The sequence below is a fragment of the Gopherus evgoodei genome, chromosome 8, assembly GCF_007399415.2.
Source record: "Gopherus evgoodei ecotype Sinaloan lineage chromosome 8, rGopEvg1_v1.p, whole genome shotgun sequence".
NCBI classification, from domain to species: domain Eukaryota; kingdom Metazoa; phylum Chordata; order Testudines; family Testudinidae; genus Gopherus; species Gopherus evgoodei.
This window is the reverse complement of record NC_044329.1, coordinates 1600058-1615732: the sequence shown is the minus strand read 5'-3', so window position 1 is coordinate 1615732 and position 15675 is coordinate 1600058. Positions and strand designations below refer to the sequence as shown.

The 15675-nt window shown below is 59.2% G+C and overlaps 1 protein-coding gene across 2 annotated transcripts; it reads right to left on the bottom strand.

The window, feature by feature from the left end:
- Nucleotides 1-2057: 2057 nt before the first annotated feature.
- CLTB (clathrin light chain B) lies at nucleotides 2058-14254 on the bottom strand. Of its 2 annotated transcripts, XM_030571412.1 has the most exons (6): nucleotides 14030-14254; nucleotides 8858-8904; nucleotides 7123-7240; nucleotides 6330-6441; nucleotides 5640-5693; nucleotides 2058-4679 (listed from the first exon to the last, which is right to left on the bottom strand). In XM_030571412.1, exons 1-6 carry the CDS (start codon nucleotides 14193-14195, stop codon nucleotides 4508-4510), a joined length of 669 nt encoding a protein of 222 aa, XP_030427272.1. In that variant the 5' UTR covers nucleotides 14196-14254; the 3' UTR covers nucleotides 2058-4507. The 2 variants fall into 2 exon arrangements, with proteins under 2 accessions (XP_030427272.1, XP_030427273.1); XM_030571413.1 differs by lacking the exon at nucleotides 5640-5693.
- Between the last annotated feature and the right edge of the window lie 1421 nt (nucleotides 14255-15675).

Below are 15675 nucleotides of genomic sequence, written 5' to 3'. Positions count from 1 at the left end.
CACTGAATTCCAAAGCAGAGGGAAATTGTGAAGGGTTCTTATGTACTATTGGTGGGGCAGGGAACAGGTGCAGAACCGCTGTCTTGCTGCTGAAATTTAGCTTCTTGTTAGAATATGTGAAATTGGAGGGTTTCAAAGGTGGGGTTAGATAAGGTCTGTGACTTTTTTTTAATATTATTTTGGTTGGAGTTTAACTGCTGTGAAACTAATCAACCTTTGTCAAGAACTAGAACTTCCTGCGTTCTGAGTCTCTAATGTCCAACGGGAGCAGTATTTCCTCCTGTCTTAACAAACCTCCCAGCAGGAGGCTCCATCTGAAAGCTCTCCATGCATTAATTGGAACGGGTTTCATAATGACATTGAAAGATGGGGAAAACCCCAAATAAGGGCAAAAATCTCAGTGAATAAGGATCCTCCTTTAGCAGCTATTGATGTAGCTCCAAAGTACTGTAGAGAATCTTTGGTTTTGCTAGGTCAGACATGCAGAGCTGGGGTGGGAGGATTTAGAGAGGTGGGAAATGGTCTGTTGAATCTAATCATTGTATCTGCTGGGTGTAGTTCTCTCATCCTTTTTGGCAGCTGCATAGTGCAGGACTCTGATGGAGAAAGGCAGAAAGCAGATGGTATTGACAGCACCAAACTGGTGGCTGGGGTCCTGCATTGAGCAGCTGACAAAAGGAAGGATACGAGAAGCTACACACAGCAGACGCAATGATCTAGGCAGAAGATTCGTGCCATGAGGGGGTCTTCAGGCCATGTGTCCAGGGAATCTTTGTGACTGGGGAGGTCCCAGCTTGCCTTTCAGATCCTGGGAGGTTTGCTGCCCTGTACTCGTAAACAGGACCAAGTGGCCTAGAATCTTTGAGACTGTGAATGTGGAAGCCTATGAGGGCAACTTCTCTGAGTAGAATGAAGCTACTCGGAGGCAAGGCTGGACAGAAGGAAGTCAGAGAACAAAGACCTAGTAACATACCTCCTGCTGCCTCCCATTACCCTTCCCCTGGCCGCAGCCCAGTGGCTTGCATTAGCCATTTGGCTGGACAGGGTGCTGTGGCTTTGGATCTTGGCACAGGAGGAAGGGATTGCAGGTGTCTGACAAGTGCCTTGTTCATTTGCAATCTGGCAGGGCTCAGAGCGGTGAGGTTGGCTCATCTCACCCAGCCAGGATCTGCTTCACAATGGGCTGTTTGGATTTAAGACAATGGGGGTTTCACTACAGCTAACACCCTAGTGTCAGGCATGCTGAGGTCCTTGTCTGTGTTGGGAATAAAGACAGCCAGGTCCTGTGAACCTCCACTTTGGAAGTAGCCCGTAGACTCAACTGAAGCTAGAAGAGCTGGTCCTGTGCATGTTCCACCCTGGTCCTGGGAGGTGGTCTGCAGGCCGGTGTATTTGTATCTGATCAGGCTGACAGGTGAAACTCTCTCTCTTCCGTTGGGTGGAGGCTGCTGTTTAATAAACCTTCCTGTGGCTGCAGAAACTCCATGTCTTGGCTCTATCACTCATGCTACCTACAAAGAGGACTCTGCATTGCACAACTGGAGCTGCTTGTTTCAGGCCAGGGGCAGCTGCTTATACCATCCAATCCAGCAAGGCAATGAGCTCGCCTGCCCTGGAGCCAGTTCCAGGAGAGGGTCTGCACAACAAAAGCTACCCCAGTGGCTGAAGTCTGAATGGAGCAAGACTGTTGGTTCAGGAGAACGCAGCTGCGTGGGGAAGTCCAACTCCAAACAAGATCATGATTAGCTCTCTGCTTCCTGGAGGCTCAGAATTCATCATCCACCCTGACCTGCCAGCCCTGTGCTGAGCCCACAGCAACTGCTGGTAGTAAAGCTGCAGAGTGAACCCAGCCTTCCTGCCTGCACCCAGCTTGCTCCTGCTTTTCCTTTAAGTTGGCTCCCCTCCCTAGGCTCTCCCTTTAGCCCCGCCACGAGCAAGGCGCCAGTCTGCGGAGTGCTTTGTGGGCTCAGCATTGCAGCTGTGGTGGATTCCCCCCCACCCGCTCAGAAAGAAGCATCAGCCTAGAAAGAAAGAAAGCGATCGGCTGCTCCTTGGGCTGGGTTGGAGTCATGTCAGTTTATTTGTATGAGGTCACATATACCAAAGCTGGGGGGACACAGAACAGCCAGAGCTGCCACCTGGGATGGAGGATCTGGGCCCTTGTCTGTAAAGCAGCAGTACCAGCTCCCACCCTGGGGTCCTGCTCCCTGCTAGAAATGAGTGCGGGACCCAGGCCATGCTTCCTGTACAAGGCAGGGTAGGGGGACTCTCCCTTGGGCTAGCTGGGCTGTTTAGGCTCCCCATGCCTGCAGAGGCTGGGCTACCACCCTCAGCTGCTGACTCACACAGTAATTAACAGACCTGCCCAGCAAAGAAGCCTGGGAGTGGCCAGCACAGCCTGTGAAAGGAGGCGTCACTGGCATGAAAAGTCAAACCCACCCTCCATTCGGGCAGGAGCTAGGCCCAGTTTCAGGCTGCTGCTCTGCCGCTATCAGGGTCCTGGAGCAGGGAATCCCGGCCTGGCATCTCGGAGCAGCTGCATCCTCCTGCCAAGAGCCGCAGCCTTAAACCTGGCCTAACCCACCTGAGCAGCAGGGCTAACGCACATCAGGACTAAGCTGGGGCAGAGTCAGGCGGGGCCCCATAGCAGCTATGGGCAGGGCTAGGTCTGCAAGGGAAAGAGGTTCCCCTGTGCCTCACCCCATTGGCTTGAAGGGGCTCCTGGCTTTATGGACTTTGCCCTGAGCTCCCTGCCAGCATCTCCTCCCAGCCTGCTCTCCCCACCCAGCACACCAAGCTGCATGCCCTGCGTGAGGTCCCCGTGAGGCGTGCTACGCTGCACTACACCTGACCCAGTCCCTGCCCCAGGCAAATGCGGTCAGGACGGCGGCCCAGGGTGAAGTGGGTCTAGCGTGCCTGTCTGCTCCTGAGTGCAGATGGGTTCTGGGCTCTAGGCTCCCTGTGCTGCCTTGGCCCCACCAAGCACCTATTGACAGAGCAAGTGAGAAGGTGCTTGGGGAGGAAGCTGAGCCCCCTCCTCCAAAGGCATCGCTCGGGGAGGAAAGTGGAGTCCCTTTAGCTGGCAGGCCAGGGGTGAGACAGAAGAAACAGCAGCAAGACGACGTGCAGCCACAAGCCCCTAGGCCAGGCTGCCTCAGCCGGTACCTGTCCCCCACCCCAGATCCTCCCATTACTTTTCCAGGGCCCATCAGTTGCTCAGAGGCAGGGCAGAGTCCCAACGCCAGAGCTGGGGTTTTTCCTTGGGGAGTATCAAGTCCATGCAGGGGTGGGCAGGGGTTCTCTCTCCCTGGTCAAGCGCAAACGGGGATCTCAGCCTGTGTCCCCTGCAGCAGGGCAGGGGCAGCTCTGCTTGAGTTCAGCACTCCCCTCCCAGCCAGGTTCACTTAGGAGCAGAGGAAGTGCCAGAGCAGCATCTAGCCTGGTATCCTGTCTCCGTGCTAGGCCAGTAGCAGGTGCTCCAGAACAAGAAGTTCCCTAACGAGCAGTGGTGGAATAAGCTCCCATAGGGGAGATGTCTCCTGAGCCCTGACCTGACTTGTCAAACTCATCAATGTGTCCTTACCCTCTCCCCTTAGCCAGCCACATGCCCAATCCTGTGAGCTCAGCCTCAGCACTGTCCTGCGGCAGAGAGTTCCCCAGGGCAGGGTTAGCCACTGCAATGCCAGAGACATGCTAACAGTGGAGGAGGAGCTGGGGGTTGCTACCTCCCAGACCTAGATACTCCTGCCTGCTCTCAGCTCTGCCCCCCCGGAGTGCCCCTGACTGAGATTCTCCTTTTTCCCTGGCAGCCGCTGCCTCCAGCCAATGTCACACCTGTGCAGCCATGAACCGGCCCTACCCCTCCCACTGTCTCAGCCACCCTGCAGGCAGCGCAGCGTCAACCCCCGTTACAGGCAGACACACGAGGACCAGGGTCCCATGAGGAGTTGGGATTAGAACCCAGGAGTCCTGGCTCCCAGCCCCATGCTAGGATACTAGACAATACTTCCTCTCATCCCACTCACCCAGTGCGGTGGCCAAGCATCTCAGGCAGGAGGCGGCTGGGTCTGCTCCATCGGACTGGCTCAGCTCTCTGCCCCAGGGGGAGAAGCTGGATGGGTTTGAGGCAGAGATGGGAGAGCTGATGTGAGGGACGGCAAGGAGACCCCAGGATCTCTCGCAGTGTCAGAGGCCTGTGCCAGGCCTGTCGGCATCGAGCTCCCCACCCCAGAGGCAGTGGGGGAGGGAGACCAGCCCTGCTGCCCAGGGAACCACCATGGTAATAAATAAGTGTAAAGAGAGACCAATGCACCCTTTAAGCAAAGGAAAATTGGGACGGTTACAACCAGCAACCCAACCAAACCAGCCACGCACACCAGGGAGCAAACGGAGCAGAGGCAGGGGCAGCAGTGCCCCTTGCTGGCGTCCGACTGAACCTGCTGTGCCTGTCCAGCGAGCCCACTGGCTTCCCCCGCCCCCCCGCTCTTTAGTCGTGCTGGGCAGGTGGCTAGCGGGATAGGGGCGTCTGCTTGAGGGAGATGAGCACCAAGCGCATCCTCGACACGTCCTTCCATTGCTTGCTGCTTTTGGGGTTGAAGTCACACAGCTGGGCCACCTTCTCCCACGCCGTGCCGGGGTTTTCTTCCTTGGACTCCTTCAGGAAGGCTTCCTCCGAGGCCCTGGGGGAGAGGCGGGGTCAGTCCCTGAGGGAGAGGGGCTGCTGGTCTTCCCTCCTGTGACCAGAGCAGTTCCTGTTTCCCAGTGGGTAGGATCCAGGGGCTGCTAGGCACCACACCTGCCCTCTCACCCCATTCACCCCCTTCTCCTCTCCCACGATCAGGCAACGCCCCCTCCTTTCGGGACACAGAGTCCTGGCTGGGCCATTCCAGAGCAAGCACTTGGGGCTGCAGAACTAGGAGAGAGCACAGGCAATTGGGGGCCCCAGCCAGCTGCTCCTAGGAGAGACCAGCAGCCCACCCCTTTGCTCTGCGGATGTTGGTAGCCAAGTGTCACAAACAGCATCGGGAATAGCCTGGCCATTGCTATCCTACTGTCCAGAGCCGCTGGGCTCAGCACAGCCAACCTGCCTGCCCGAGCCTGGGCCAGCCTCAACCACGCACACGCCCAGCCTGCAAACTGTCCTCCCCGGCCAGCTGCTGGGCTCATGCTCCCAGATCTCCAGGCTCCTGTGCCCCTGGACCCTGGCTCCCAGCAGTCAGCGAGGCTCTTACACACCCAGACAGAGCCGTCTGCCTCACGTGAAGGGTGCCCCAGGTGCTGACCCTCGCTGTGCTCAGACTCCTGGGGGCCTGCGCTCACCTGGGACATTGCCAGCCAGCCCTGTGGAGGCAGGTGCAGCAATCTCCTCCCAGGGGCATGAGCCAGGGGATCTCTCCAGCATGGAGGGCAGATTTTTGATGGGGCACTTCCCCCTTTTCTACCTGCCTCAACAGGCATGATCCAAAGCCCCACTCACTTCTTGTGAATCTGCCAGTAGGACGTGCTCAGCTGGGTACCCCCCTCCACCCCCATTGAGGCCAAGGACCCCTGGGAACCCCTATCTGGGCAGTGAGTGTCTCTGAGATTTGAAATCCCCAGGGCCCTCTAGGGAAAGGACACAGACAGCAAGAGGCACATACACGTAGCCGATCACATCGGCGTCCGGCTGCTGGTAAAATGCTTTGTCAGCAATCCTAGCTCGTGAGCAGGAGACAGGGAGAGCAGAGGCAGAGCAGCCAGGCAGGCAAAGGGTTAGAGAGAGAGAAAGAGACACAGACTCGCGGTTAGTATCCTTCCCCAGCACGACAAGGCAGGGAACCCGTTCCAATTCGCTAGTGACCCCATAGGTGAGCAGACACCCCGGGCTCCCGGCAGCAGAGCAGGCACATAGAAACCCCCCAGTGCAAGGCAGGCAGTGAAATCGGACTGACTCAGTGCTTCAATGCCACAGCACCAGCACCACAGAAACCAGCATCTCGCAGCATCCGGACAGGATGAGACCTTCTGGAGTGAGGCATCTCCTCTGAAGGGTGTCACAACATCCAGGGCACCTCTCAGAGAAGTAGGGGTGTGACCCCATTTCCTGACAAAGATTCCCACCACCACTCTGCTGCTGGACTCCAGCCCAGGGGTGGCTGCATTTCAGGGCACCGGGGGACTGTGTGCTATTACTGACAGTGACTATTGCTGGCAAAGGGGACTGTGGATCTGGCTTTAGGGGGACTCTGGGTGGACCAGCGCCCAGCACCTCCTCTGGCTGCACACAGTTCAGCTGAGTGACAGGCGCCCTGCATTCCCGGCTGGCCCCACCGCTCCATCCCCCGCCATACCTGTTGTTAACTCGGTTCTTCTCCATCTGCTCGCTCTGACGCACATTCCACTCCTCCAGGTCCTTCTTAGCCTTCTCACGCCATTCCTGCTCCATCACCTTCGAAGCAGCATCTAGAGCACAAGCAGGACAGACGGTCAGCAGGCTCTGGGTCACCCAGCCTGGGTCAGCTCACTCCCTTGGTAGGAGGGCAGAAGCAGACAGGGCTGTACAGGCAGCAGGGTCCTGGGGGAATCCCCACGTCTCAGTGTGGCAGATGCTCACGTCACCAGACCACCCTGCTGCTCCAGCACAAGGTGGCAGGAGCTTCCCATCCTCCCAGTTAATTGCATGCGCGAGGGACTCTGCAGCCCCGCAGGACGAGGGCCCTTCCAGCCACGGCCGTCAACCTGGCTTTCAGTGCCTGCGTGTGGCCCACTCTCACCATGCCCGCCGAGCAGCAGCACTCCCGCTGCGGAAGCTGGGTGACGCGCAAGAGGAGGCTTCAGTGAGAGAGGTGCTGCAGGCAGCTCTGGAGCTGAGGCACCCACCCACACTTCCTGCCGGGGAAGCCTGGGCCTGCAGGGAGCTTGGCCATTGGGCTGGCGCCCCAGCCAGGGTCAGGGAACACAAGCCTGGGGCATTTGCTGGCGAGGAGGGCAGGGTGTCTCCCCGGATGCCCTGGGAGCGGGGCAATGGGTGTCTGATCAATGCAGTGGGTAGACGAGGGCGGAACGTGCCTAGAAGCCCATGCTCTTCGCAGCTGCTAGGGACAGAGGCAGGCAGGGTCTCCACACCCCGCCCACCCCACTCACCCAGCTCCTGCAACCGTTTCTTTTGCTCCTCCCGCCATTTGCGGATGCTCTCGGGCTCCTGGGTCAGCCTGTCAGCCCGGGCGATGGCTGCATAACCATCTGTGGGGCCGTTGGATTCCTGCGGGGGACAAGCACTTCCCCATGAAAAGCAGCCCTCTCCAGCTCACCTGCCTGCCCCCAGTCCCTCCATAAGCATGGCACAGCTGGCACAGCAAGGGCACGTGCTTCAGAGGAGCCCCAGCGGGTGGAACCCCTGCAGAGGGGTGAAGTGTGATGCCCCATCTGGATTGATAGTGACCAAACCCACTGAGGGACCAAGGGGAAGAACTGGGGGGCTCAGTCTGTTCCCATGTCCATATTGAAGAGCCCACCCCCATGGCTGACCCCAAGCACCCTCTCAGCACAAAGACAGGGGCCACCAAGGCCAGATGCCCTCCTCTCTGACAGGCCAGCTGGCAGCTTCTGTGACAAAGTGGGACTGTTCTTAATGTTTCTTCTGAATACTGCATGGGTGCCTCAGTTTCCCCTGTGCATTTCTTAACTCTCCAGTGTGCATAAATGGCTGACACACTGCCTCCTGGCAACAAATGGCCAGGGCCTTTCCCCCCTGCAAGGGACTAGCTAAAAGTGGACAAAGATCAGGTGACCTCCTGGCCCGGGAAAGAGAGAAAGCCCAGAGGAGGAGGGGCTGGAGGGAGGGTTGCAGTTTGGAGCTGGCTGGGAAAAGGAAGTGAGGGCAGACGTGGGTGTCTGGCTTACGCCTCCCTCCCCAGTACGGACCCGGCTGAGGGGTCCTGTTCTCTGTACCTACAAGCTCTGTTTTAGACCCTGTTCCTGTCATCTAATAAACTTCTGTTTTACTGGCTGGCTGAGAGTCACGTCTGACTGCGCAGTGGGGGTGCAGGACCCTCTGGCTGCCCCAGGACCCCACCTGGGCGGACTCGCTGTGGGAAGCACATGGAGGGGCAGAGGATGCTGAATGCTCCAAGGAGAGACCCAGGAGGTGAAGCCGTGGGAGCTTCTTGCCCTGCAGACAGTCTGCTCCGATGGAGAGGAGGCTCCCCAGAGTCCTGCCTGGCTTTGTGGGGAGCAGTTCCAGAGCATCGCCCGGGGACTCTGACACCTTCTAACAGTATCAAACCCCGTCCCACTGCCCAGCTCCTCAGGGCCCAGCATCTCCCACCCGCCTCCTGCCGAGCAGCCACTCACCAGTGCAAACCGATAGAACTTGCCAATCGCTGCCAACACGACTTTCATGTCTGTCCCCTTCACGCCCCCATCAGCTGCTGCTGTTCTGGGGAGGGGCTACGAGCTGCACCTTTGTGACATCATCCTAACAACTGGCATCGTGGGGCAGACGCAGCCACCTGGCTCATGCGCCTGTGATGTCACAGTCATTCTGACGGGGCACTGTCCTGCTACCAATCCCTCCACCCCCCCTGGCTGGAACCAGACGCCTCCCTTTTTCTGGGTCCTAGTGTCATACTGTTGGCATCACAGCCTGCCTCTGTGGGGAGAATCCTGGTGTCCCGCCCGCACCGCCGAGACCCCAGAAAGGGGGGCCGGGCACAGTCACCTATAACCAGGAGTGTTATAGCTCTGCCCAGGGGCGTGGGGAAGAGATGGTGCTAAAGCCTCAGTCTCACAGGGCCTGCAAGATGGTGCTGTTCTGCCCAAGCAAACCAACTGGCTGACTGTCCCTAAGTGCAGGGCAGGGCAAGGGTCTGGCTCTCACCTGAAAGACCTCACCGTTCACAGTGGCCCCCACGTCCTCAAAATCAGCTGCATAGGAGGCAAGAGAAAAACATGTTATCCAGCTGATAGCAGCACATGAGGGACCCAAGATTGCTGTTTTCAGCTTGGCACCCAGAGCTGTGTGTGGTGGGGTGCGCAGAGCTCATGGCTGAAATAGCAGGGGGCTGGGGGTCATGACTGAATGGCACTGGGAGAGCTGGGGGGGGCAGGGGTGAGCCCAGGACCAGGATAGCAGGGGGCTGGGGGTCAGAAGTGAAGGGCACTGGGACAGTTGTGGGCGTGGGGTGCACAGGACTGGGATAGCAGGGGGCGGTGGGTCAGAAGTGAAGGGCATTGGGAGAGCTGGTGGGGGTTGAGTCCAGGGCCGGGATAGCGGGGGGCACTGGGTCGGAAGTGAAGGGCACTGGGAGAGCTGGGTGTGGGGTGCACAGGGCCGAGATAGCAGGGGGTGGTGGGTGGGAAGTGAAGGTCACTGGGAGAGCTGGGGGGGGTGAGCCCAGGGGTGGGATAGCGGGGAGCGCTGGGTCGGAAGTGAAGGGCATTGGGAGAGCTGTGGGGGGTGAGCCCAGGGCTGGGATGGGGGGCACTGGGTCGGAAGTGAAGGGCACTGGGAGAGCTGTGGGGGTGAGACCAGGGCCAGGATGGAGAGGCGCTGGGTCGGAAGTGAAGGGCATTGGAAGAGCTGGGGGGGGGGTGAGCCCAGGGCCGGGATGGGGGGGCGCTGCGTCGGAAGTGAAGGGCACTGGGAGAGCTGGGCGTGGGGTGCGCAGGGCCGGGATGGGGGGGCGCTGGGTCGGAAGTGAAGGGCATTGGAAGAGCTGGGGGGGGGGGGTGAGCCCAGGGCCAGGATGGAGAGGCGCTGGGTCGGAAGTGAAGGGCATTGGAAGAGCTGGGGGGGGGGTGAGCCCAGGGCCGGGATGGGGGGGCGCTGCGCCGGAAGTGAAGGGCACTGGGAGAGCTGGGCGTGGGGTGCGCAGGGCCGGGATGGGGGGGCGCTGGGTCGGAAGTGAAGGGCACTGGGAGAGCTGGGCGTGGGGTGCGCAGGGCCGGAAGTGAAGGGCACTGGGAGAGCTGGGGAGGGTGAGCCCAGGGCCGGGATAGCGGCGGGCGCTGGGTCGGAAGTGAAGGGCATTGGGAGAGCTGGGGGTGTGGGGTGCGCAGGGCTGGGATAGCGGGGGGTCGGAAGTGAAGGGCACTGGGAGAGCTGGGGGCGTGGGGTGTGCAGGGCCGAGATGGACGGGGGGGGGGCGCTGGGTCAGAGCTGTGCAAAGGGAAGCTTGTGCAGCACTATCTCCCTGGCTCTACTCAGTAATTCCCCTGGCTTCACTTCAGCTCATGCACAAGGCAGCAGCCTCCTGCTCCCAGCACTATGATCACATTCTGCCCACCCGTCCTGCATCCTCCCGGCTGCCTAGGGAAGGTGGAGGGATTCTAAGTTGTCACGTTGGGATTTAAAGCCCTTATAGCCGAGGGACCCGGCTCCAGCAGAGATATCCCTGAACTTCCTGCTGGTGGGAATCTGGAATCTGCAACCCCCTCCTTTTGGGGGGCTCAGTGCTAGTCCCAGGGTGTGAAACTCCCTCTCTGAGGAGCATGTCCCTCCGCCTCCCCCCCCCCAACGCATGTGTTAAGGGGATTCGGCCCCAGTGTATTTATGTCTTTATGACACTTTTCCTGGTGCTTTACCGTATCCGGTGATTAGAGCAATTGCAGGGCCCTGCTCCCAAGCCCCCAGGCCGGGAGGCTGGCCAGGTTTAAGCCCCACGGATTGTTATTAGGACTATTATTAGTAACAACAAATATGCCCCCATTTTTCAAACATTCCAACCAAAGGCCAGGTCCCTGAGCTGTGAGGTCACACATGGGCACATGTGACTGGTCATTCAGAGGTGCAATCAGCTGAATCCCTCCAACCAGCTCCTGGGAATCCCAAACAGAGGCTGGATCATTTTGGCTCCACTTTGCCTGTGCTGTGCCGTCCCCAGTGGAGACAGGCAGGAAGGTCCCAGAGCCTTTGGCGGGGCAGCCTGCAGATGGGCTGCAGAGCCAGCTAGGCGCATGGAGCAGTGGCACTGCTGTTGGGACCACAAGACCACCAGGGAGTCAGCTGCTGAGGCTCCCAATGCCACGCCTGGGGAAATGCTCCAATGGGGCAGAGCTGGGAGGAGGGACATTGCGTAAGGGAACTGGAAGCTCTGGGTTCTACTCACAGCACAAGCATTGACGCCCTGTGACTGGGCAGGTCCCCTCCCTCTGTGGCTCAGTCTCTCCCCCTATAAAACGGGAAGAATTATCCTCCCCCCTTCAGAGATCTGTCACTAAGATGAGCATGTTGAGCATGTTGACCAGGCTGTTAGGTTGTGGAATAAATATGAAAATAAAGAACTAAAGTTAGCTTTGGTTAAGAAAATATCCGCATTGTGAAGCAAGGCCCTGACTAGCTAGTAGAAGGAAGGCTTTGAAAATCATGAGTTATGGGGCCAGAAGGAATGACGGAGGAAGGATGTCTGGTTCAAAAAGTAATTAATGAGGTAGGGATAGTTTCTACAAAGATTGGTAGGGGAGACTGCAGATGGTTTCAAGTAAGACAACAAGAATCTGTCCGAAAAGGAGCCAACATGGACTCTCTCACCCCACATACCTGTGCTATCTTAAAAGTAGAGGCTAGGTGAGCCCAGGTGCCATGAAAAAGCTGTTGGACAGCAGGTAGGAGGGGAAGAGATGAGGAGGAAAGACCTTGGGAGAACAGAGGTTGTAAATCCTCTCTGGATTTAAGCTGAAAATTAGGGTGAACTGTCTCAAAGTATTTGTTAGCTCAAGTGGTATACTATGGCAGCACTGGTTTGTTGGGGAGTATAAAAAGAGTGATGCGTTTGAGGGTTCTTTGTCAGACCCTACCTCATCATTCTGGAGCACGCCAGGATACGACTGTTTTCCCTAGGTCTGGCCCATCCATAAACATAGCGATGACATGCTTCTGAATACATTGTGACTGTCTCGGGTGTAATGACTGCTTATTTTTAGGCAGTCAGGCATGTTTTGAGCAATTGTATGAAGTATTTGGCCTTTGGACTCGATAAAGGAATGTATAGTTAAATTAGTGTCTGGTAGTCTCCCATATTAATATTAATTATTTCTAATATTACTAATAATTCCAACTGAGATGAAGGCTATGCGAGGCAATGGGGAGCCAGACTCCAGCCCCTTTGATGGCCTTGGAAGAGTAGTGGAGCACCGAGAAGAGGCCCCTGCCTCCACCTAGAGCAGGATCTGGGTTCTCCCCAATGACATGCAGGCAGGCAGGGGCCTGCAGCTCAGCTGGACTCACACAGCCAATGCAGCCGGGCATGTGCCAGATCAGCCAGGGGGCTCACAGCTTCCTCCCTGGGAATCAGGCAACTTCACAGCTACAGCTCAGCTGAGCTAATGGCCTTAGAGGAGGCTACTCAGGGGAGAGACAGCATGACATAGGGGCATGAGGAAGCAGACGTCAACCTTCCACCCTGCCAGCTGCTCCAGCCACAGCAGGCCCTTAGATCCCTCTCTGTTGCTGCTTCCCATCCCCGCACAGCCACACCCTAGCTTCTCCCCCACCCTGTCACACTCCTGGGCACACACTCTAAGTAGGTGGCTACACCCAGTGCTGAAGCTTGCTGAATCTTGCCTGGCAGCATTTCCAGCTGCCACTCCCAATGCCGCCCTGGGCCCCGAGTCTGGCTCTGCTGTGAGTCCCACTGACCTGTCCCTATGCTGGGCTAGAGGAGAGCCAGGCCTGCCGCCTTCCAAGCCCTGATATGCTCATGTCAGTGTGACAAGCTGACCACCCACTTCACAAGCTCACCCCCCAGCCACCATGAGGGGCCCCTTATTGCCTGAATGAGCCACAGAGACTGAGCCGCATCTCCAGTGCAGCAGGATCATGGCAGGGCAGAGCTGGGGCAGCTCGCCTTTGCCCTGCTGCTTTCTGACATCAGCCCAGTCCCATGGGGCAGGAGCTCCAGGGGCACGTCACACTGGGAAGCGGCGGCTGTGTCCTGATCTTTAGTAAGCAGCACTGGGAGAGCAGAGACCAAAGCCAGCAGCACCAGCCCTTTCCAGGGGCACAGCCAGGAGCAGCCAGGCTGCTCACTGAACTCCAGGGTAACAAGATCTGTGCTCGGCCGACGCCAGAGCTCCACGACCCGACCCGTATAGATGGGACTTGCGAACCCTGAGGGCAGACAGGTGAGCCCATTCCATCCCTGGCAGAGTGGAGAACGGAACCCAGGAGTCCTGATTCACCGTCCCTCCCCATGTACTTTAACCATGAGACCATGCTGCTGTGTCCAAAACCTCTCCTCTGTTCCTGGGGCAAAGCAGTTACTGCCCAGCTCCATCCAGGCTGCTGGCTGTTACCAGCCTGACATTCTTCCTCCAGCCACAAGTGGGAAAAGGCGTTCTGGGACTCAGCACGAGCCAAATCCTCTCAGCTGGGGTCCCCAGCCCCACCCCAGTGAAAGACAGGGGGACATGTTCCTAAGGGGGGGGCAGCTTGTCAAGCCAAAGGAGGCTGCTGAGCACAGCTGCAGCACCATGTACAGTCAGACCAGGCAGGGGTGGCTCTAGCTTTTTGGCCGCCCCAAGCACGGCAGGCAGGCAGCCTTCGGTGGCTTGCCTGCGGGAGGTCTGCCTGTCCCGCCAATTCAGCGGTGCACCTGCAGGAGGTCCACTGGTCCCATGGCTTCGGTGTGCCCGCCGCCGAATTCCTGCCGAATCCACAGGACCGGCAGACCTCTCGCAGGCAAGCCGCCCACGGCTGCCCTGGCAGAGACCAGCAGGGCGTCCCCCGCAGCTTGCCGCCCCAGGTACGGCTTGGAACGCTGGTGCCTGGAGCCGACGCTGAGCACAGGCGATGCAACTGTGCCCCAAGGGCCAATTCCCCACCCCCACTGGGGGCACATGCAGTGCCCAGCCCCGCGGGGTCATGGCCCATCCCCAGCAGGAGCCCCAGGCTGGGCCCAGCTGGGGGGGGGGGATAATCCCCATCACTCAGCCAGGGCCATTCTCCACCCCCACGGGGGGCCCAGCCCCGGGGGGTCACGGCCCACCCCAGCCCCGCAAGGGCCCTTCCCCAGCCCCAGCGGGGGCCCAAGCCGGGCCCAGCCGCACTCACCCCCCAGGTCCGGGGCCTGCCCCGGGCCCCCGTCGGCCGCCCCGAAGCCCTCGTCGTTCTCGATGCCGGCGATCTCGCTCTCCTGCTGCGCCAGGAAGGCGGCGGCGGGGTCCTCGTCCGGGGCGCCGCTCTCCGACGACGAGAAGAAGCCGAAGTCGTCGGCCATGGTGGCCCGGGCGGACGAGCACGGGCGCTGCCTGGCCGCGGCGCAGCGCTCGGAGCCGGGGGCGGGCGGCCGGGCGGAGCCGGGGCGGGTGCACGGGGCCAGGCCTGCTCTGGGGCGGAGCAGCGCCCGCCGGGTAGGCGGGGCTCGTCCCCCTCCGCGGAGCAGCGCCGCGGCGGGGCGGTCCCTGGGGGCCTGCTGCTGGGGCACCAGCTCCCCACAGCGAGCAGCCGCCCAGCCCCCGCCTGCTGCAGGGGGTAAGGAGGAGACCCCCCCCTCACTTCGCAGCCGCCCGCAGCCCCAGCGCTTTCCCCGAGCCCTGGGCTTGTCCATTTGTAAGCTCCTGGGGGCAGGGCCCTCGTCTGCCGAGTCCGCAGCGCACCGGGGCGCTGTACAAATGAACAGGCCGGTTTTCCTGCAGGAAACCTGGTGACCGGACACATCTGGAAATAGAACAGCTGCTCAGCAGAGCATGAGCTGTAAGAAACAGACCTGAGCTCACCTGCCCAGGGGGCAGTTTGTTCCCTTATTCTGAATTTGGCCCAGCACATTTTTTAATTTCTTGGGACAGTTTTTACCCGTCTCACCTTGAGCCACAGCTGGTCAGTGCGGAGACAAGGGGCACTATGAGGCATTATAGTTACCAAACATGGAAACACCACCCTCCCCCCCCCATACCGAGAGAGAAAGACCCCGATCCATGTCAGCCCTGCCAGTCCAGCATGGCTCTGGAGTGTGCAGCCAGGGGTGTTCTTGGGAGTCTGCCCATAATCTGTTTCGCCCAAGTTCTCTGCTTTGACAGTTCCCCACATTCACTAACCCTGATGCTGCGAAGAATCCAGAGGAGGACACCAGTTTGCAGATCTGTAAGGGAGTGTACTGGAGGGGGGCAATCACCCACCATCTGGTGCCATTTGTTACCGGTGTGAAGGGGGGCTGATCTGTGTATGTACGCGGGAGGGGGGGTGTCTGTGCCACTGGGGGGGCGGGAGATGGTGTGGGGATGTGAATTCAGCAGACGGCAAGAATGAAGTTACCTCAAATTGTTTTTCAGGGACTGGAAAAACAAGACTATCCCTGGAGACAAGTGAATGCTCTTTAGCAGACCTGGGGCAGGAATGTTAAACCTCCTGTTTCATGATTAAACCAGTCACTATGTGAAACCAGGAGGAGTCCTGGGCGGGGGAAGGCAGGGACGGACCTGGGACCTGGGGCCTGACCTATGTCTCAGGACATAGGAGAAAGGTTGCCCAGGCCTAGGAGAATGCAGAGAGCTGGCCCCATCCGTGGCCCGTGCAGCTGTGCCCGCATGGAGCTGAGGCTGCCGCCCCAGGAAGCCAGTCCCATGGAAGGGCCAGGGCCAGGGCCAGGCTGTGGCCGAAGGCGAGATTCGAACCAGGGAGTCCCCAACCGACCACGGCCTTCGGGCATCTCCGGACAGCTTCGTCCCACGTTCGTGAACCCCCACTGGTAGGTCACGTGC

Excerpts from the sequence above, each read along its gene's own strand:
- CLTB (XM_030571412.1), bottom strand. The coding sequence starts at position 14,195 with ATGGCCGACGACTTCGGCTTCTTCTCGTCGTCGGAGAGCGGCGCCCCG. Across the intron at positions 7,241-8,857 it reads TGAACGGTGAGGTCTTTCAG|GAATCCAACGGCCCCACAGA; the intron begins GTGAGAGCCAGA and ends TGTCCCCCGCAG. Across the intron at positions 5,694-6,329 it reads AAGAACCGAGTTAACAACAG|GATTGCTGACAAAGCATTTT; the intron begins GTATGGCGGGGG and ends CTCACGAGCTAG.